Consider the following 24,219-nt stretch of genomic DNA (forward strand, 5'->3'; position numbering starts at 1 on the left):
TTCCCAAATGTGAGGTTGATTCTAGCCTTAAGGTTAGGATGAATCGAAGCCATACCTCAAATTTTCAAGAGCACAAATCTGGAGAACCAGATATCCATTCAAGAGAAGACCTTGAAGCGTGCTCAGTAACTGAGCAACTGTTGTCTGGTTTTTCAGATCTGTGCTCTAGTGAGGTAAGGCTATGATTTATCTTCACCTTATAAACTCACCCGATTGATCAGATATCCGATGTTGTTGCATCCTGGTTCGCCACCGCCGATCCACACGATCTTATCGCCCCGGATGTGCCGCATGTTCTTGCCGCCCCGATTCGAGACAAGCTGTCCGTCCTGTACCAACGGAAAAACGAAAACAAATCCGAAATAGATTAGCCAACAGCGCGGGAATTGAAATTTACTGATAACCCACGGACGGATGGGGAATGGTTTGAAAGCGCCGAGTTTGCTTATCAGACGGGACCACCACCAACCATTTGCCAACTTTGCGAATCGATGAACCGTGTAATTTGCTCAACCTGATACTGAGTCTTGTTCGAACCAGTTGGTTGGGTGGGGAAAAGTGCATCGCCAATCCCTCAAAAAGCTCAAACGCTGATAAGATAGGGAGAGGAGTGGTGCTCGAGCCGTTGCACAGTGGTTCGATCTAGAACAAATGTCGGACAAAACCTCAAACTCTCTTTTATATAGCTGAAATCATATATTTGAGATATGTAATGCCATATTTAACTATTACGGACTTTTGTTTTCAATTTTTTCCTTGTTTTGGACTAATGATAAGAATATTCAGGTTTGGACAATACATTTTCATGTTTTTCAATCTTTTATACAAAATGGTCAACTTGGACAGGCTATTTCTCAGTTATTTATTGACGGATTGATATGAATTTTTCACAGCATGCCAGGCATTACTTGAATTTCAAAATATGTTTTTGAGTAATTTTTCCGGGCACAACTCCAATAGTAAAAACAACTAGACTAAAGTGAATTTTTTGACAAAAAAAATATAAACTTTTCATCCAAATATATGGAAGCTCTACACAAAAACCAACATAAGTAAATATGATCGTCTAAATGTCCACCTTATTTATTTATTACGCCAATTTTTCAGATTTGTAAAATAAATCACTACAATGAACTTGTGATTGAAAAAGTCACTCAAAAATATATGTTGAAATTCATCTGAAGTCTGAAAAAAAAAAAAAAATTTCATGCACATTTGTCCATAAATATCTCAAATCTATCCTTGCCTTGATGCAAGTATCATCCATTTAATCAGTTTCAGAATGATTGTCATGTCTATAGCTTCAGTCTGTTATCATACTTGTTTTAAAAGCAAAAGCAAATCCACGTAGGGAATGATTTTTCCAATTTGTTTCATTTTACCTGGAGATTGCACGTCGAAGGAAATAGTTTCGTTCAACCATTTAAATGAGCCGAGATTTTTTTTATAAGGCACCGACACACTAATGCTTTCAGTGGGCATTTTGCCCTTTGAAGGAAGCACCACACTAGACAACGGACTAGCATGCAACGCCCAATGGTACAGTTGGAGAACATTCCTCACGAAAAGTTTTCCGGCCTGCAGCGGGAATCGAACCCACACTCCTTTGCACGATGCGGCTAAATGCCGCGGCTACGAAGCCCACGTTTGTGTTTTATTATTTAGCGACAGTTCAAATTTGAATTCAAAGTATTTCAATATCCTAATAATATCAAATATAGGTGTGGACAATATTTAATTAAAGTATAATACTAAAATATTGTACACGTAGGGTCCCAGAGTCCTAGCGGTAAACGCGCAGCTATTCAGCTAGACCAACCTCAGAATCGAGGGTTTGAATCCCACTAGTCGAGGGTCTTTTGGTAAAGTAAATTTTCTCGACTTGCCGGAGCATAAAATATCATCGTACCTGCCACACGATATACACATGTAATAATGGTCAATCGGCAAAGAAAGTCCTCAGTTAATAACTGCGGAAGCGCTCATAAGAACACCTGCCTGCTTAGAAACAGGCTTTGTCCCAGTTGGGACGTAACGCCAGAAAAATGAAGAAGATAGCAGCGAGTTTTTCGTTTCTTCTCGGTATGCAATTCATGGCTACTGCGATTGCAATGCAAGTACTAGCGTATCACAGGATTATTATTATTTAATTAGAATTGCACTCCGTATACCTTCAAACGCGTTGAAAGTGGTCTATCGCAAGTTTTCGCAAAATAATTTGTACCCTACTTGAAAGCTCTTGTTTTTAGCTTTCGAATGAACTTATTTTCATCGCGGGCATTCACGGGCTACTAATGTTTCAGGGCACTTTTCTAAAAAATAATATGATTTTTGAACAATTTTAACTTTAATTCGCTTTGTATGAATTTTATGAAAATTTTTATTCAACTCAGGTGTACTTTATGTATATACAAACAACTTCTCTGAAGATACCATTGCGGTTTGAGCTCTTTTTAAATTCATAAATAGCTTGTGAAACATGGATTGCAAATATTCATTTTCTTGAAAAATCATGTCCACGATCCACTCAAGGAGCTGTATAAAATTCAAAACCCAACGAATCTGCTTCAATCTTTGGATTTGAACCACAGAAGTGTTTAGAAAGTCGGGAAAAATATAACTGTTCGGATAAAACAACTTTGATTTTTGAGGTTTTGGGCGCCTTCGGACCATTGTGCGTTGGTCAACACTTTCGATGAAATGCTATGCGATCGGTGATTGAGCACTTGAGAATAGCTTGCAATAAACGTTTTCAGAGAACTAATCAGTCGTGGATTAAGGATACAAGTCGACAGAAATTAATGTTTTACTACGTACCATAAAACGTGGTAAATTAATAGATTTTTGGAGGAAAATCTGAATATTTCTGCATTTCGTAAGCAAGATTTTTATTTTATATATTTGAACCAAGTACTTGTTATCTTAGTTATCGATTGCACTTAAAATATTGCATAACGGTATGAATTCACCTATAATATGTATGATTGAAAATTGATTTTTGGTTTAAGGGTAACTTCGATAAAAGTATGCAAAATATGGAAATCTACAATCAAACTACTGTTTGGCATCATTGGAGTTGGAATTGGATTGGAGAATGTTGATAGAGAACGTGCACTAGATTTTATTAATCAAAGCATCCGCGACGCCTGTTAACTTCCGGAACTTCTGCTGCTTCTGTACGGTCATCGGTTTGGTGAATCCGTCAGCTGCTTATTCCGTTGTAGAAATGTAATTGAGCTTCACGATGCCTTGATGTAGACTGTCGTGAACGAAGTGATACCGTATGCTGACGTGCTTTGTCCTTGGGTTGTACGCTCCATTGTTGGCAATGCTGATCGCCGATTGATTATCGCATCGCACGGAAATCGGTCTTGCTTCGAAAAACTGCGACTGAAGGTTTCTCCACCACATAGCTTCCTGAATAGTGCACGACATGGCCATATACTCCGCTTCACATGATGAGAGAGCAACGGTGGGTTGCTTCTTGACGTTCCACGAGATAGCACCGCCTTGCATAAGGAACACGTAGCCGGTCATGGATTTCCGATCATCCACATCTCCTCCCCAATCAGCATCGCTGTATCCAACAATTTCCGCTGGAGCGCTTGCCGAATACTCCAGTTTCTTCGTGGTAGTACCTTTCAGGTACCGAATTATCCTCTTCACCGCTTCCCAGTGAGGACGACCAGGGTTGGCACTGTACTGGCTCACAACGTTGACGACAAAAGCGATATCCGGCCGAGTGACTTGAGCTGCAAAAGACAAGCACCCTACCGCTTCCTTAAACGGAACTAACTTCATTTCTTCAATTTCAGATTTTGTCTTCGGCGCCATCGATTTATCTAACTTGACGCTCGGATCCGCTGGTGTTGCAACCGGGTGGGCATCGGCCATACCAAAACGATCGATGATGTCTTCGATGTAGGCTTGCTGGTCCAACCACACGCTTCCTAGTGATCCGGATGCCGAGACAATGCTGCGCTTCTCCTAGGTCCTTCATTTTGAACCGTTTCTACAGATGAGCCTTCAACTTCTTCTTCATAATCCGGTCATTTGTGAAAAATAGGAGATCGTCGACGTAGATGGTCACAAACATCATTTTGTTCCCACGCATCGACCAGTATAGACAAGGATCCACGCTCGATCGCTTCAATCCAAATTCCTGCAACACCGCATCCAACTGCGCGTTCCACACGCGACTGGACTGCTTAAGGCCGTAGAGGGCCTTCTTCAATTTGCAGACTTTTCCGTTCGACGCAACGAACCCTTCCGGTTGCAACATGTAGATGTCTTCATCTTTCAGCTCGCCTTGCAAAAACGCTGTTACAGCGTCCATTTGGTCGATATCCAAATTGTAACGCACCGCCAGAGCCATCAAATATCGGACGGTCGCGTACCGCACGACCGGTGAGTACACTTCGTTGTAATCCAGACCGGGTCGTTGACGAGGCGGGCCTTGTACCTCTGGATACTTCCGTCGGGACCTCTCTTCGTCCTGAATACCCACTTGTTCCGAATCGCTTTTCTTCCTTCTCGCAAATCCGCTAGCACCCATGTGCTGTTCTCGGCGAGGGAGGCGATTTCCTCTTGCATCGCCGCCATCCAAAATTCTCGATCCGGTCGCCGCAGAACTTCGTCGTAACTCGCCGGATCATCATCGCGCATCGAATTCCTTGATAACTGAGAGGAATGGACCTCGCCAGAAAATGAACTATAACTTATAAAATCTTCGTACTTGCCTGGGTAGCGGCGCTCCCGACCGCTGCGCCTAAACCCTTGCTCATCAGCTGGTCTAATTAGTTGCGGTGGGAGCGCAATGTCGGCACAGGCATCCTCGAACTCTTCTTTATCACTGTCGTCTGCGATAGCTTCTCCCAGTGTTCCGCTATGGCAAGAATTCCAATCGGTTGATCGATAACATCGGCAGGCTGGGCTGCATCCGACACAACGGTTTCCATCGGTCGATCGATTTCAGGAAGTGCTGCAGCACCGGGATGTTCGATGTACTCGTTCCAAAGCTCCATGAACTCAACCTTTTCCGTTCATTTTTGTGGTACATGGAGGGCTCCACCTTCTTGCAGTATCACGACATCTCGGCTGACGTTGAAACGGTCATTCACCGGATCACACACTGGATAACCCTTCGTATCTTCACAGTAGCCGACAAAAATACCTTTTTTGGATTTGGGGTCAAACTTCTTCCTTTTCGCCTTTGGTCACGCTTGAACCAAAAATCTTGAGATGCCTCAGATTCGGCTTCTTGCCGGTCCATGCTTCTTCCGGCGTTTTGTCTTCCAGTGTTCGTGTAGGTCACGGTTCACCACATGCGCTGCGGTCGAAATAGCCTCTGCCCAAAACTCCTTACCTAGTTTTGCATCGTTGAGCATGCACCGCGCTTTTTCAACCAGCGTGCGATTCATTCGCTCTGCTGCCCTGTTCTGCTCAGGCGTATAAGGACACGTTGTTTGATGCTTTATACCGTCTTGCTGCAACACCTTTCGGAAATCTGCATTCACGTATTCTTTTCCATTGTCTGTACGCAGGATTTTCAGCTTCCTACTCGTTTACCTCTCCGCTTTTGCCTTGAACGACTTGAACGCTTCAAGGGCTTGACTCTTGTTCTTCAAGAAATATACCGTTACACGCTTGCTCGCATCGTCCAAAAATGTCATAAAATAGCGACTTCCACCTAGCGACGAAACCTCCTGTCCACTGGTCCACAGAGGTCGGAATGTACAGTTCTTCCGATTTGGACGCACTACTTGTGAACGGACGCCTTGCTTGTTTGCCTTCGAGACAGGCAACACAACCAGCCAACGATGCATCTTGAAAATCGACTCCGTTTGCGATCCGTTTCAGCTTCTTCAGACCACCTTCGTGTCATCTACAGATGACCAAGACGTCGATGCCAGAGCTCAATTCCGCCCGCCAAGAACGATTTCTCCGGACGGTTGACTCTGTACAAACCTCCTTCCTCGACTCCGCTGACGACCAGATCACCATTTTGGTTCAGAGCCTCACATTTATCTTTGGTGAAAATAACGGTTTTCCCTTCCTTACAGATAGCACTCACCGAGAGCAAATTTGTGGCGAGATTTTCAGAACTCCGCTGACATCGATTCGACCATTGCTGCTATCCATTGCGACGGAACCCTTGGCAACGGCTTGCATGCTGGTATTGTTCGCCGTCCCAACGTTGTGACACACCTTCGCTTCATTGGTGAATTCTTGATCCGACCGTGCCATGTGACAAGTGGCACCCGAATCGAAATACCATTCACCAGCGTTCACGTCGCCCATGGCAAAAATGGAACAAAGACCGTTATGCTTGCTCATTTTCGACTGCTGTTGCTTCTCCGGGCACTTGGCAGCAGAATGACCTGGCTTCCCACAGTTGAAACAGGTTTTCTCGTCGCTCTTCGATTTTTCCGGCGTGGCCTTGCCTCTTCTGGAACCCTGCTTGCTATATAGAGCTCCTTCACTGTTGCAGCTGGTCGGCCCTCGCTCGATCTTGACACCTTGCAAAATCTTCGAATTGACTGCATCCGCCGTCAGCGCGATACCAGACGCCTCGAGGCCCATTACCATAGGCTCGTAATGCTCCGGTAACCCCATTAGCAACATGGCAGCCAGCCAGGAATCGTCCACTTTGAAACCTACCGAGGCCAACTTGTGACAGGTACTCATCAGCTCATCCACGTAGGCTTCGACACTTGGACTGTTGATGAGACGTATCGAAATAAACTTCCTTAGCAACCCAATTTTTCGATTCAGGCCGCTGTCTTGAAACGCAGATTCGAGCTTCCTCCAGGCCGCTCGCGCATCGGTCGCATCCAGAACCAAACTGTAATTATAGTTCTCCAGGCTCAAACAGATGGTTGCCAACGCCCTCTGCTTCTGATCCTCCGGCACTAACGCTTGAGCTTCGGCCGTTTCGGCACTCACGGCTTCCCAGCATCCTTCTCGGATGAGTATCATCCGCATCGCAAACGCCCACGTCGTGTAGTTCTCCCTACCGCGCAGCCTCTCGATGGCCAGTAACACCACGGAACCTCCACCAACTCGAACGCTTCTTGCTTCGGCTGCGGTCCTTCCGTTTTCGCCACTTCCGTTATTGAGGTGATTCAGCGGCATTTTGAACTCAAATTAAACTGCTTGAGGTTTCTTGAATTTAAATGTCTTCCAGACTTCTTCCGGTTATGGTCCTCTTGCTGGGCCGATAACCTATTGCAGAGCAATCAAATAAAACGTCTAGCTTGACTGATTACTAGCAGTGGAATGACAATTTTATTCTACCTTAGCAATTAATAACAAACACATAGCGACGCGTATTACTGTGCTACTACGATCGCAACACATAATTTATAGGAAAATTCATCTACGAAAGTGATTTAAGTCAATAAAAACTATAACAAACATGATAACGCATGATGCGTCTATAACAATATGTTTAAATTATATAAGTGATTTGATACTCACGCTTCGACATTGAACTCAATATAAATCAATCGCGTTTAAAATATAAATAGGTATATTTCGAAAAAAAATCGAAGGAATTCCGTAAAGAATATGGAAACTTCAGAGATTTTGCAGAGGCAAATGAACTGCGCTGCTTTCGACAGAAATTCAATTTGCCTATGCTCAAAAGGAGCAAATGGGATCAGTGTTTTTGGACATTAAGGTGAATATAAATCATTCAGCTTGAACGAATGTTTGATTCTCCAGAATTGTGCTCTTTAAAATTTGAGGTTTGGCTTCGATTCATCTTTACCTTAAGGAAGCTTCTGATTCAGTATATACAGATGTCCTTTCAGACAAACTGCACACACTTAAATTCGAAAATCGACTTCGGTAAACCGATTCGCCGAGAACCCAATGGCTGATATCTCGGTAATTAAGTGGCGAATCTCAGCAAAATTTTACCGAGATCTCGATAAACGTTTACCGAATCTCGGCAGCGTTCGCCTTGATCACCGCCAAAATTATTACCGAAATCTCGGTAAAATAAGTACCGAGATTTGGTATTAAAAAGTACCGAATTCTCAGTTGTTGGGTTCTCGGCGATTAATTTTGCTGAGTTCGGTAAAATAAAGTGTGCATGATTGTGGAATTTCACCATTATCAAACAACTACTTGTACAACTTGTTGTCTGAGAAACGTATGAGCTTTTCTCACGGTAGGGGAACTTACGTATTCTCGGCAGCTTAAGCCGATGCCGTGCTTCTTTCGTAATTTTCTCGGACATCAGCAGATTAATTCCGTGTTTATCTATTTACATTTATGCGTTGCTCAATCCTCTATCGATTCACACCGACAGACTTGTAAAAATGCTTTTGGAAACGTTTTGACAACGCTGCGAACATCCCTTGTCAGTGTGACTATTGTCGGCAGCCTCATTCTCTTCGGCAACTTTTCCATAACAACTGCTGGTGAATCTCTTCGGCAGCTCCAAATCAGTCGCATTTTGAGGCGTGCTCATTTGAATTGATGGCATCTCCGGCGATATCTTTTGTTTAGTCTCGGAAATCTCGCCAGCGGGAAGCGGGCAGAACAAAGAATCATCTGAATGTTTCCACTGATGTGTTTTGATAAAAAATACTGTGTATTTGGCGTTTGAAATTTGGTTGCCGATAATAGTCGAATGGTGCCGAAGCCGTAAGTCTCCCTACCTCAATAACTATACGAATTAGTTACTTGGGTCTCCCACTGGGCTCATGTTTACGAAGGGGTCACAATTTTTATGTCATGGACTTACATGAGTATCTCGTGGAAGGACAGTTTTCGGATGATGCCGTTGTTTCTGTAAGAGGACTAGGGGCGGTTGATCTGCAAGGACCATTGCAAGATACCTTAGATAATGTGTCTACTTAGGCTTTAAAGCTGGGTATCGAATTTCCGGATAAAACTGAGTTGGTTGTCTTTTCTAAGAAGTAGTGCTTCAAATTATGGGTTTGGAACTAATTCAGTGTCTTTCGCATATGTATCTAGGGGTCTCTTTCGACGTTAAATGCACCTGGGGAATGCAGTATCTGTACATCGTGGGGAGCCCACCCGGAAGATCTAATCAAGCTGTATCGAACAACGATTCTGTCGGTCCTCGGATACGGTAGTTTTTGTTTTCAATCCGCCTCGAAAACACACATCCTGAAGCTCCAGCGTATCCAGTATCGCTGTCTTCGGATCGCATTAGGCTGCATGAACTCGACTCATACGATGAGTTTAGAAGTTATCAGATCGTTTCGTGGAATTGTCGTTTCGATTCCTTATCCACTGTGAGGTATTAAACCCAATGGTAATTGAACATTTTGATAAGCTAATCGAACGAAATTCTCAAGCAAAATTCATGACACTGAACTACGGGTACATGAGTCTGGAGATCCTTGTTTGAATGCTCCCAATTATAGCTGCTTCCCTGACTTCTCCAATTCTACTGACAATTTTGATCTGTCCATGAAGGTAGAAACGCGTGAAATTTCAAATCTGTTCCGCTCGGAGTGCATACCACAAATTTTTGCAAACAAGTAAAGCAAAGTTAGTAGCGATAGAATGTTTTACACTGATGGGTCAAAAACTAATGATTCCACTGGATTCGGTGTATTTAATGAATGTCATAGCGCCGCCCATACGATTTAAAACCTTTACTTAGTATACGTTGTAGAATTAACGGCTATACATTACGCATTAGATCGATTTTTTCAATTTCACAGCTAGCCTAAGCTCCATTGAAGCTATACGTTCAGTGAGTCCAAAGCACTTGCCGTATTTCCTCCGTGAAATACGATCTACTCTGAGTGCTTTACTGAATCATACTATCACCTTGGTTTGGGTCCATTCACATTGTTCAATTTCGGGCAATGAGAAAGCGGACGCACTCGCTAAGGTGGGTCCAGGCAGTGCCTGCCTGCAGAACAGCCCAATGGCTTACATGCATGGCCTGGTTCGCTACTCACCACATAGTAACGCACATGCGCTAGTGGCTATGCGCAAAAAAACGCTAAAAGGTAACGCGAAAAACTATTTTGGCGAAAAGTATCCAACTAATTATTTCTCAAAATTGGGAACTATTTTCGAAAAAAGATATTAAGTACCGGTTGTACGTGATGCTAATGACATATCACGCCTACCAAATATTTTTTTGATTATTGCTTTCATTTACGAGAAATTTGAAGATAAATGCCTTATCCCCATAAAAAAGGAAACGAGAAAACTTCTGCTGATCAACTATGGACAAGAGCAAAGCAGGTAATCCATTATTATAGCCAAAAATTTTCAACTCGTACAAAAATCAATAACTAATTACCGAGGCCTCCAATTTGAAAACGGTCTTCAGCAAAGTTGTAGCTGACGAATGTATCTAACAGTATCATTGTAGCACTAACTCACAAGAGCACATGTGCTTACATTATAATCGATTGAATGAATTGCTTACTTTTTCCAAAGTAATTCCCATACAAGTTTATATGGCGCTTGTGCAGTCTCAGTTTTCATCTGGATGAGTTAAAATGTTGAGAGGAGACTCAGAATTTGGTCAAGAGCGATGTGAAGCACGATAATATTCAATGCCCTTGGAATCGAACCCATTCATCTACAGCTTGGATTTCATTTGAAGCCGCAGGCGTTACTGCTAGCCTAAGGAAGGCCGCTCAATGAATCTCTGATAAGTTCTTAAACATATTTTCATGCGACTTCTACTAGAAATTCTATAGATTCAATCCTACTGGAGATATATATAAAGCAATTTTCTAAGTAATCCTTGGAGAATTTCTTGAAGAAAAATGTGAGAAATTTCCTAGTAAAAATCAGAGAGAAATCTCTACAGGACGTGCTAAGCAAATTATTGAAGATTTCATTGGAGAAAATCTTGAAAATAAAACTCAAGGAGCCATCTGAGCTAGTGATGGGCGGTTTTGAATCGATGTTCCAAAAATCGATTTTTTTGTTCCGATTAATCGATTTTTTGAATCGATGTTAGGAGCACTCAAAATCGAGTGAATCGATTTTCTTCATTCGATTTTTTGTTTCGATTCAAAATGATGTACTTACCGTGAGGTGTCCTAACTCTGCGCACTTTTACCAAAATCTAACAAAATCTGGTAAAATATTTAAATTTTTGTTTAATTTTTTTTTTCAATCATTGCGTTAATAGTAATAAAAAAGTACGCGAAGAATTTTCTTGACAAATTTATGTTTATTATTTTAATAAAAAATAAAATAGCTATAAAAATATTGAAAAACGTCCAAATTGACTGCCCGTTAGCAGAAATGCTAAGGAAGTACCTCATCACTTAAGTCATTTGAAGCAAATTAAAGAGAACATATTTCAGATTTTTAGTATGTAGGCACTAGTTTATTTATCGAACAATCATCACTGGTAAAGTGCAACTTATTTTCTCTTCATTTTCTTATTCTTCTTAAGTGCGCATAGTAAGGAACCATTTTTCAACTATGTTCCTTACTATGCACAGCAGTTTTAAAACGTTATTTTCAACATACATTTAACCCTCCAGAGGTCGATATTGAAGGGAACCGTCGACTTGTCGACACCATCGATATATGGAATAGAAAAGCTTTGGAAAATTGTTTGAGGGGACTATCATAGTAAGGGAAGATTAAAAAATGACGTCCATCATATTTTAAGGATTTCTACACTCCGTCCCCTCAAATCTCTGTCGTGATTTTCACAGTACCTAATGCATGTATTGTCACATTTTCGTAGACTCATCCTCCCCTGAATGATGAACGTTATTTTTGAATGCTCCCTAACCATGCAATAAAATAATTTTGATTTTTTGTATAGTTTCATGAGTCAATATCGAGTAATGGAACATCGAGGTTTAATTGTATTTGCTATACAGAAACGCCAAAAAAGTACAGTTATTGATCTGCAATAGGGATCGTTCATAAATTACGTCACGCTTATACAGAGCGGCGATACTTCACGATTGAGTCGTGAGCAATACATTAAGAATGGATATAACCTTTTGCTTAAACTATTCTTCGTATTTAGTAGGAATGTTCGGGTTTCACATGTAACAAACCAGAACCAGGTTCTTATTTATTTTCTTCAAACCCGGATCCGACCCGAATCCGAGAAAATTATTTAAAATCAAACCCGGACCACAATCAAACCAAAGAAAATTTGGTTTTTATATTTTCTAGTGAAAATACATAAACAGTCAGAGCCAATTTTCCTTCACACGCCAAGGGTGAACGCAAAAAAGACGTAGTTTGTACCCTTTTTGTATGTTGGTTTAAATTTTAGAAAACTAAGTTAATTATATATTTTGGAAATCATTTGATGATTTCGATTATTTTAAGAGTTGCACTTAATTGCATTCAGTAACAGTAATTATCATGGATTATAGATAAAATTCACTACACTTAGTCAACTTCTATGTTAGAGACATTCCACGTTCCACTGGGGACGTAAAGCCGTATAAACAGGGCTGGTAGCAAGAATTGGTACCGAAAAAAGTTATTTTAGTAACCAAATTTGAGAAATTCTAGGCGATATCTTGTAAACTTGGAAGCACAATAAAAATGTCCAAATATGGTACTCAACTAGACCTACTACATGCAGAAGATCATATGGAATATTCCATATCATGATTTATATTGATCGTAAAACAGTACACTAGAATTGAAATAAGATTGATTACGTTTCGCTTTTCAAGTCACTTTTAGTCACTTTTTCGAGAATAGAAAGTCACTTTTTAGTCACTAAAAGTGACTTTCTATTCTCGAAAAAGTGACTAAAAGTGACTTGAAAAGCGAAACGTAATCAATCTTATTTCAATTCTAGTGTACTGTTTTACGATCAATATAAATCATGATATGGAATATTCCATATGATCTTCTGCATGTAGTAGGTCTAGTTGAGTACCATATTTGGACATTTTTATTGTGCTTCCAAGTTTACAAAATATCGCCTAGAATTTTTTCAAACAGGGTAGTTTATATTTACGTAAATAATCCTTTTTTAGTAGATTTTCAATATTTTCAAAATTTTGTGTCTTTTATATTACCAAAGTATTTTATATTGAACATTTTAATAAGAATTTGGAACATTTGTAAAATTAAAATTTTTGTCATTTCACATTTCCATTTAAACTCCAGCTCTTCTACCTAACAAGGTCAATATTTTTACGCATTAATCGATATTTCAAATAAAAAATGATGACAGAAGACCGAATTTGATTGGAATACTGCTTAAGCCGCGTCCTTTGAACGCCGACTAAGGAAGAAATTTTCCATCAGTAAGTTTAATGGAAGGTATTCACATTCTAAGACTTCCTCGTAAAATTACGACAAGTAACTTTTCGTTTTGCCGTAAATTATATATCTTCATGTATTCAATCTGTTTTTTAAAAGAAAAACCACAAACGAAACTCAAACTTTAAAAAAATCATATTTTTTGTGAAAATTTTTGAAAAATCAACGAGGAATTTCTAAACAAAAATCCTAGTGTGATTTCTGATGAAACTTGTGTGAGTTATAATGATGAATACCTACAAGGATAACTGAAAGATCTCTCGAATTCTTGATGGATATATTTCTTGATAAATTGCTATGATAATAAAAGCATATTAATCCATCAATGGTCGGAGCAATGACTGTAATAATTGCTGTAGTATTAGCTAGTGTGGAACCTTGAATGAAATTTTCAAGAATCTATGCAGGTCTGGAAACTGTATTTGAAAAATATCCGTGAAGTGTTTGAGCCGCAGTAATAATATTTTGAAGAAATGCTGGAGAAATTTCTAGAGGAATCCCAGATGCAATTCATCGAGCAATTCTTGGAAAAGATTTTATCCCATAATAGCTTAAGTGAGTTTTGAGAAATTCAGGAGAGTAATTATGGTTGAATTGTTGAGAGAATCCTTATAAAAATGCCTGGTTTAAATGAAAAATGCGTAGGAATTATTGTAGGGTTTCTTGTAAAAATGTCGATTGTTTTAGAAAACTCTATAATAAACCTTTGGGGAAAAACTTCTGTAGGGCATGCGGGAAGAATTCTAGAAGTTGAAGTTGAAGAAATCTGTGAAAGAATCAGTGATCTGGAAGAAATACTGAGTTTTTTTTCTTCAGAGTAATCTTTGTGAAAATTGCGTAGGAATGCTCTAGAATTTTAAGTATAAAATTGAGAAGAAATTCCTCTGAGCTTCTATTGATAAATTGCTGGTGGCATTCCTGGTGGAGTTCTTGAAAGTATTCCAGAAGGAATCTCTGGATAAATAGTTACGTATTAGTCTCTGAAGGTTTCTCTGGAGCACCAGAATTCATTCCAAGCAGATTAACCATGTATATCCGACGACTTCAATCGAAAAAGCGTTTTTGTAAAAAGTAATTCAAAAAACAATATTTCAAAGGTTCTATTTTTTCAAAATCAGTTTAAAATTTGTTGGTTGTTTTACAATAGTAAACTGATTGCTCACCAATGGTTTTACTATTCAAAAAGTTAGTTGACTTTTGGATTAATCTGAGAAGTATAGAATCATTATCTACTGTTAACTCTCCCTTACTCGATATTTCGTATCTCGATATCGAGTTAGAGAACCACAGTAAAAGTTGGTTTTCATGGCTACTGCGATGGTCCCTCGGATCGCATTTGCACTGGTTTTGTGTTCTATAATTTGATACCTCCCTTACTCGATGGCCCTTTCAATATCGAGTTACGGAGAGTTGACTGTAGAAACTAATGCATAGTATTCCTCTAGTTCGGTTTGCCTCAAGTTCGTCAAAAATAATTGAGCTCTGGAGCTACCATGGGAAAGAGTGGGTTATGGCAAAAAAGTGACTTTAGATACCATATTGATTATAATGTCTTTAGAGACCTTAACTAAAAATAAACACTTTTCAGAGATATGCATTGAAATAGTATCCAAGCCTTTAAAAAAGATCTGCTTATCTGAAAATATACTATTTTCACTTGCTTTAATGTTTTCCTACAAATATTATTTATTTCATATGTTCATGAAAGATACCCAACTAGAACTGGGAAATAAATATTAAAAATAACTTAAAGTGAATGGACTGAATACCTCAAGTTGTAACAGCTGCGCAGCCGAATTTTTTTTTTTTTTTTTTGATTGAATAAATGTTGTGGATATATCCTGCCATTATAATTAGGCGGCATCCACAAATTACGTAACGCTAACGGGGAGGGGAGGAGTAGGCTCAAGCGTTACAAAATTTCCCATACAAAATGCGTTACGGAGGGAGGGGGCGGAGAGGGTCAAAAATTTTCAATTTTAGCGTTACGTAATAAATGGACGCTGCCTTAGTGGTTCGAGGTTTTTTTCTTGCGTATAGCCGAAATCCTCTGTTAATTCCAGGTTTTTCCAGGTTGAATAAAATTCCCTGATAATTCCAGGTTTTCCAGGATTTTTCAGGTAGTAGACACCATGCTAACTTAAAACTTAGCCTAAATTAAGAAGGCCGATTCAAAATTTTCTCCCGAAAGATTAGCTCAAAATAGTTGAAAAAAGTGACTTTTTGACGAAAAAAGTGACTTTAGTTGAAATGGCTTCAAAAAAGAGACTTTAAAGTGACTGGCCTCAAAAAAGTGACCAAGTCACTAAAAAGTGACTCGCTACCAGCCTTGCGTATAAAGCAAGAAAATGAAGATTAATTCAGAGTTTAAATGCTAGTAATGCTTTTAGTAAAATACTTCAACTGTTATGAAGAATTTATCGAGTGCGCAGAGTTAGAAACCTAAATGCGCAGAATAAGGAGCATTGCAAAAATGAGTGCGCAGAGTTAGGAACACGGACACCCTTCAGAAAAAATAAAAATTTGCTATGAAAATCATTACTTAGTGAAGCTTTTATATTTTTTTCCTTATACATGAAATCAATAAGTATTTGCTCCCAAAATTTCAGAGTATTGTGTTTTGTTTTCAATTAATTACAGCTATTTGAAATTTGAAAAGCCTTAAGTGCGCAGAGTATGGGGCCTTCACGGTAATAAGAATTTATTAATGAGTTGACATAGTTTTGAAGTGTTTAATGTATAATTTTCAATTTCAATCGTAGAAGTTTAACAATCATATGCAATTTCATTTGGTCTTATTTTGAAAGCTTGTTTTTTGTAAATTTTCATATGAGCTTGACATTCGAATCGATTCAAAAACATCGATTCAAATGATTCGATTTAATCGGTGAATCGATTCAACTCTCCTAATTTGAATCGATGCAGTAATATCGATGTTCTGGTCAAGTTTGCCCAACGCTAATCTGAGCATGAGCATGATTGACCACCCGCAGTTGCTACTCCGTTTTTGCAAGAACAATTATACTTGCACAAGGAACCAACGGATGCTACTTGGGATAAGTAGCACCCTCAGTGTGCAAGTATTGAAGTTTCCATTATTTGTACTGGACAATACCGCCGCCGGTTGCGTCTGAATGTTTGTCAATTTGGGTGGGGAGGAGTGTCACGTTTTAGGGAAACCGTTGAGACCTCTGCACTTCAACGAGAAAACACTGAGAGTTTAGAAAATGAGAAAAAGTTGGAATTGGTAAACGACAGGCTTGATTTTTTGGAGATCATTCAAAAATAATGCATTATTTTCATGGGTTACCCAGACCCCAAATATAATAAAGTCAATAACGATTGTAACTGTAAAAATAATCTATCCATTTGTACAAAACTTGATTGAGAGCACTACATGTCGATACCTTTGATGACGAACCATTTAAAGCTTTTTCATGATGCTTATTATTCAAAAAAGGATTCTGTCAGTCTCTAAGGAAAAAGTCCACACTTGTACTGTTCAAAGATTTTGAATTATTTTGAATAAAAAAATTAACAAAAACAAGACATACTGCATTTACGTTACATTATTCCAACGAACGGTAATCTATGATAAAAATATACATACTTAAACGAAGCGGATACGCTGTCGCTATTATAATGTCCTAACATCTTTGGAGGAACTATAATGCAAAATTGCTGCTGAAAACAGTTGAGGAAATCTGGGAAATTGCGCAAAGAAATCCTTAAATAATTTAAAGATTATTAAGTTCGAAGTATAGCTTAATAGCATTCGTTTATTTGAAAAAAAAAAAAACAAGGACCAAGGAATATTTTCACGGAACTTTTGGAAAACAAGAACCGAGCCATGCGTATTAGCATGACAAAGATTAGCATGAAAACAATATGATTTTTTTTTACATTCTTCCATATTTTTAAATTATTTTAACGCCTCAAATTGGTATTCATACAGTCAACTTTCCCTAACTCGATAGCGAGCTGGAGAACTATAGTAAAATTTGGTTTTCATAGCTACCTCGATGGTCCCTTGAAACGCAGATGCATTGACGTAGTTCCATAACTCGATACCTCTCTAACTCGACGGTCTCCTCTTCAATATCGAGTTATGAAGAGTTAACTGTACAAATGAGACGGTAGAAGAATCTAATTTCTGAGAAAAGTAACGAGCCCAAAAAAGATTTAATCTATAAACGATCGGTGTTCATATAGACTGAACCAAGTGTTTTTAATGGTGTCAGGGAAACGTACCCCAATAATTCCAAAGATTTAAATTTTTTTTTTTGTGTAATCAATTTGATGATATGTGTCAAAATGGTATTGGAAAAATCAGAATTGATGAAGTTCTCGACGTATCTTTAGAACGACAGAATGTCATTTAGTCGGGTCTGTCTGAACACCAACCATTTGAAGAACAAAAGAGACAAAATTTCATGAAATTACGGGAAATTGTGGATAAAACCAATTTCTCCTAATAAAAAAACTTGTATGTAGAAGTGTATGTTAGCACGAGGCCTACACACTAAGCTCTTACGGTGAATTTCACCGTAATCTCAACAGCTGAACAGTTCGGTGAAATAAAACACCGTAACTTCGTCGGAATTTAACGGATTCCGGCGGTTTTTTACCGAATACTGTAAAAATTTACCGTACTCCGTTAATTTATTTTACCGAACTGTTCAGCTGTTGAGATTTCACAGGAATCCGTAAAATAATTTAAGTGTGTACCTAAGCTTATTCAATGAAATCAATTTCTGAGCTGAAAGCTGATATTTAAAAAAGCCGAGAGACCATCGAGTTAGCCATGAAAACCAACTATCTAATTCTCTAATTTGATATCATGATACGGAAGATCGAGTACGGAAGAAAAGTTGACTATATAACGGCAAGCTTTATTTCGACAAAACATTTTTCAGTCCCTCTAAGAAAAGTTCAATATAAAGGATGTTCTCTACAACGACGCTTTATAACAGGCTTCTACTGTAAGCGGCTAAAAATCTATTGCAAATTCTTAAAACACTGTCGCTTACTGTAATCGCATTCTGAATCGTACATTGAGAAACGCTAACTGATAAGCAAACTCCAAACACTCAACTCAACATATCCCTGTGTGGCCCCCTTCACTCACCTTAAACACTCCCGACGAGTACATACTGGTGACCTCATGCAGCACCTTCAGGCCCCGTTCCTGGCCCAGAAAGTTATCCAGCACGCACACCCCGTACTCGTTCATGTCCCGAATCAAACTGTTGCACGCTTCCTCCAGGCTTTCCTGTTCCAGATCGGCCAACAACAGGGCGTCCTCCTGTTGACTAGAGATTCGCACCTGTGGCCTCTGCTGGTGGATTCCCAGCAGATTGTCTATTTTGGCATTGAGCAGAGCATTGACACTTTCTTCGGTGCTGACCGGAACCGGTGATCCGGTGCCACTTCCCCCGTCCCCTCCGCCCCCCATCAACTGTTGCTGCTGCTGGTGCAGCGTGGTGGCCACTGCCGGCTGAGTTAACTGCATTTCACCACTCAATCTATCGTCCACACTGAGCAAAGAATCCTGCGGACTACCGGTCCCTCCCGTTCCGACACTGTAACCACTATTGTTCCCACTGGCCCCACTACTGTCCCCACTGGTCACCAAGTTCCCAACACTGCCACTATCGACACTTTCCCCCAGGGTTTCGTCCAAAAAGTTCAAATTGTTGATGTTGTTCAGGAAGTTGTTCTCATTCAGAATGTGGTCCACGTCTATCTGGTCCAAGTCGACGAGCTCCTCAACAGTGGTGAGTGAATCGTTCGGAAACAACTTCGAGACTGCGTTCTCGTTGAGCAGCAATTCGTCCTCGACGTCTACTAGATCGGGGTTCGGCGTCGAGGCGGGAGGGGTGCTTGTCGAGACGCAGCAGGCGGTGGGCGAAGACGATGTGGACGACGGTGACGCCTGCTGCGATGAGGGGGAGGGCGACTGCGGCTGGGAGCGTTGCTGGTGGTGGTGAACGAGCGGCGGCTAATGTGATGAATGGAATAGAGAAAACAGAAAGACAACAGATTACACGGTGGGTTTAATAGGAAAAAGATTTCTAATAAATAATTATTTTTAGTTTGAGTTACACATATATACATTTGAGGACAACTTGGGGTCAATACAAAAATAGTTTTATTTGAAAGAAAACTCTATCTGATTCTAGACCTGCCAAATGTGACAGATACGAAGAAATTTTTTAACCTGGAAAAATCTTCGAGCAGAGGGATTTGAACCCACGACCCTCAGTTTGGTCTTGCTGAGTAGATGCGCGTTCACCGCTACGGCTATCTAGACCTACTTTTTCAAGTCTAAGGAATTGATTAGAGAAGAATTCTCGCGGAACATTACTAAAGGACCTATCTAACATTGAGAGGCTCTCTTTGTTTACTTTCTCTTTCATTAATAACTGAGTCACATTAACCTCTTCTGTTGCGTTTTTTGTATGAAACGCTAGTCAAGGAAATCGACTCTCGATCTATATTGAAAAACTTCCCAAAATCTCTAGTATTCCACAGTTATAATCGAAAGAGAATGAGAGAGGAGAGAATCTCTCATTTGTACATAGGTCCTTTAGTAATGTTCCGCGAGAATTCGTTTACCTAAGTTTGAATAAACATTCGTTTTTATTGAAAAAGTAGAAAACAACAATTTTGTTAAAATTTTGCTTTTTTTCAAAATCAAAATACACTAGTTCTCCCTAAGTCGATTTTTAAGGAACCGTCGAGTTAAGAAGGTATCGAAATATAACATACATATTTTTCAATTTTGCACTTTTAATTAAATTCACAAAACACACTCAAAATAGTTATTTTAACGTAAAAACAGTAAAATTTTAACACGTCTAATTACGAGACGCAAGTAGTCTTCAAAAATGTTTATTTTTTGTCGCAGAAAAAGGTTGTCAATTCACAATGAGCAATAGCCTGGGACACGATTATATGAAAAATTTAGATTCCCGCTCCAGTCCACTTTTTGAATTGCATTTAGGTTCCATAACAACTGTGCAAAATTTCAGCTCGATCGGAGAAACTATATTTTAGCGCCAGCCGTTCAAAGTTTGTATGGGATTTACTATGGGAAAACTTACTTTTGCAAAGAAAAATCGCCAGAGGTCGCCTATTGACCTCTATAAAAATTCTGAACACAGATCTCGATAGGTATTTTTACGATGAACAACATTGCCGAAGACCGCAAAGCAATCCGATGCTTGTGAAAAAAGCTGAAATTTTGCACAGTTGTTATGGGACCTAAATACAATCCAAAAAGTGGACTAGAGCGAGAATCTAAATTTTGTCCCACACTAATGAGCATAGGGTAATTTGCCCATTATTTTTCCTATTATTGCGGTATAAGAATTAAACCCCCATTATTGAAAGAAAACTATTTTTAAAAACGAACACCGTCTTCAGCCGTTTAGCTGCACAGACTGTAACAAAACACTAGACAACGGACAAGCATTCTCCTATGGTACAGCCGAGAAACAATCCAGTCGAAAAGTTTCAATGGCTGCAGCAGGAATCGAACCCACACTCCTTGACACAATGCGTTCAACTGCCTGACGACACTTACCGCACGGCCACGTAGCCCACAAGAAGAATGTCTATTTTTTATAGATATTGCTGATGATGATGAAAGGTACAAAACATTTCCTATGTTATCATTGTTTGAATTATTCACATATCGTGGAAAGTTGTTGGGAACATCACAAAACTATCGAATATTCGGTTTTCATAAAAATGTTGGTAATTTTATGTTGAAAATTGTTGTTTTATAAAAATAATTGATCAAAGGTCTTAATTTTACGACTTATATATTAAACTATTGAGAACAAAAATGCTTCAAACATAAGCAACATTTCATTTTTTTACTGTATTGCAAAACATTATTCTTATACTTCATGGATTGCACTTTAACCAGATCCGTCCCACTCGGGTTCAGATTGGGTACTATTTCTAGTACTACATTTGGTCCCTTAGTACTGCAAAAGGTACCTAAGTTTGATAGATCGCAGTACACTTTTCACGATATCCTAGATTTTGCTCTATTACCTTATGTGCCATAAAATTATGGGAAACTCCAAGGAACATATCGGTCTTTATTTTGTCTTTGCTTCAACCTTCCTAATGCATTAAGAAAAAGTTACACATGCATTAAGGATCTAAAATGACCCATTACTTTAAAACATTCTCATAAATCCATTACTGATCCGATTTTTGTTCCTTTAACTTTATAAAAAAGATATGAAACCGGAGAATGGAACGCTGGACATTTTTTGTAAGTAAGGCCACTCTGGACACAAGGACACCGGGAACCTGTTTCTAGAGGAACTTCTTCTTCTTTCTGGCATTACGTCCCCACTGGAACAAAGCCTGCTTCCCAGCTTAGTGTTCTTATGAGCACTTCCACAGTTATTAACTGAGAGCTTACTATGCCAATGACCATTTTTGCATGTGTATATCGTGTGGCAGGTACGAAGATACTCTATGCCCTGGGAAGTCGAGAAAATTTCCAACCCGAAAAGATCCTCGACCGGTGGGATTCGAACCCACGACCCTCAGCTTGGTCATGCTGAATAGCTGCGCGTTTACCGCTACGGCTATCTGGGCCCCTTCTAGAGGAACTTGTACATATCATATCCAGAAGTTTATGCGTATGTATGGTACGACGATTCAAATTTCATGATTTTCCATTCCGATGTACAAGAACACCAAGGGTATCAACAATTAGATTTGGCCGAATTTGATCGGAAAGTTCCGGAAACGATTCCGGTAGGGTGTGATGTGGACATTTTCAAACTATCATATAGTCCCATCATGCGACCTCAAAATTCATGATTTTTCATCCAAATCTAAATAGATACCATGCGAAATACCAAACATAAAATTATTCTTCTTGTTTATGGTGTTACGTCCCAACTGGGACAGAGACTGCTTCACAGCTTAGTGTTTCTATGAAAACTTTAACAGTTATTTACTAAGATTGAACATTTTTGCATGTGCATATCGTGTTACAGGTACAGGGTGGCCACCAAATATCCATTTTGAAATTCCCGCTTTTTTCCCGGTTTTCCCGGTATAATTTTCAAAATTTTCCCGGTTTTTCATTAAGGGGCCCAAACGCAAAATGGGGACAATTTGGTCGGGTTTTAAATCGAATATACCGTAATCCGGGGGCAAATTGATCACTATTTCGCAACTTTTTGTCATGTTTTTCTTTAGAATTCAAATATTGTCAAATTTATTTCGGTAAAACCAGTACTTCATTGATCTCTATCAGATTATGTAGTCGTTTTTTGATGAAATAAATTTAACCATTTCATAAAATTAGTTTTAATATCAATAATTGAAAATGATACATTGGGGCGAAATTGATCACTATATAATTAAGCATATTTTAGAAAGTAAAATTTCCCTATATACTAAATTTGAGTCTCCTGAATCTGAAAATGATGTCAAAATTCTTACAACTTGTGTATATCATCATTTTATTGCAAAATTAAACTTTGTAAATCTGCATACTACGCCTAAATGTATGCAATTTCCCTTGAAATAAGCACGTTCTTGAACAATAAACGCTTTTATAAGCAAACAACTGTTCTTGTAATGCTGTACGATTTCAAAAATGAGTTTAGCAGTTCATACTGAAGCTTACACAACATTTTTAGAACTCAAAGTTCGTATGCAGGCTTAGCACCAGCGGATTGTTTAGTACCGACATTTTCAACAGTACTGCTGACACCTTAAAAAAATGTGAATATTTCTATGCAAAACTGACCTTAATAAAAATGAAATAGTTTAAAATTATCATTAGACATCTATAAACTAGAAAATATGGAATGTTTGTTATGCCAACGAAGTGATAAGCATCCTTGAAAGGAAATGCTATTTGTTACCGACCTGATCTAATTCACCCCAGTGATCAATTTGCCCCCGGATTACGGTACTAAAAATTCTTGTTTAAGCTTTTCGACGGAATTTTCAGGTATTTTTTTTTTCTGTCAAAAAGGAAAAATAACATTATTTTTTAGGAGTTTGGCTTGTTTTTTTGGTTCTTGTACAATTAGTATGAAATGAAAAAAAAAAATGAAAAAAAAAACTTCAAAGTCGATTATCTCAAAACTAGGTTTTTGCCACTTACACTTCTTTGCTTCTATTCCCGTTACCCATTTTCTCAACTTTCTCGGAGGATTTTCAAATATGTTATTCAACATAAACACGTTGGAGCCCTTGAGCAAAAAAAATTGACCTGCTCTAAAGCTAACTCGCGACATACAAACACCATTCCATTTTAATTTATATAGATATGCCCAATTTTTACATCTTACAAGAAGTTTAGTGTAGCAAAATAGACTATTTGTACAAGAAATTAAATCAATAATGTTTAAATATTACTTGTTCAAGATTTCAGATGCCTAATGGCAATACTATCAACCGTATCAACTTTCTACAACTTATTTTTGGTGGTTTGTAGATTAGGAGCTTGAAGATATTTGTTCAGAATGATTTTCCCGGTGACTATCCCAAATTCCCGATTTTTCCCGTCTTTTTCCCGCTTTTCCCGTTTTTCCCGGTTCGGTGGCCACCCTTCAGGTACAATGCTCTGGGAAGTCGATAAAATTCCCAACCCGTAAAGATCCTCGACCGATGGGATTTCAACCCATGCCCCTTAACCTTGCTGAACAGCGGGTTTACCGCTGCGGCTTTCTTGACCTCACAAACAATAACATTATTGTATTTACATGATATCACAACAAATGCCCATCTAATGAGTAGATAATGGGTCAGTTAGATGATTTCAATCATTACCATCAAACATTAGATAGTAAATTGGTCAAAATATCAATTTGTGGTGTCGCAGAACAGATAAAAAGTGAGGTTACGATTCGCCCCTGTTGTATCCGAAATCCAAATACTTGCAACCTTTTCCGT

General features: G+C 38.9%; 1 protein-coding gene across 3 annotated transcripts in view; it reads right to left on the reverse strand.

Annotated features, from left to right (window-relative positions):
• LOC5576110 overlaps nt 1-24,219 on the reverse strand; it is a 58,476-nt gene that overhangs the window by 29,055 nt on the left and 5,202 nt on the right. For all 3 annotated transcript variants that reach the window (XM_021838394.1, XM_021838393.1, XM_021838392.1), the window contains exons 3-4: nt 18,401-19,273; nt 210-329 (exon numbers count right to left, since the gene is read on the reverse strand). In XM_021838394.1, coding sequence (XP_021694086.1) covers nt 210-329; nt 18,401-19,273 — 993 coding nt within the window. The remainder of the gene's footprint in view (nt 1-209; nt 330-18,400; nt 19,274-24,219) is intronic.

Source organism: Aedes aegypti, chromosome 1, assembly GCF_002204515.2.
Source record: "Aedes aegypti strain LVP_AGWG chromosome 1, AaegL5.0 Primary Assembly, whole genome shotgun sequence".
Lineage (NCBI taxonomy): Eukaryota > Metazoa > Arthropoda > Insecta > Diptera > Culicidae > Aedes > Aedes aegypti.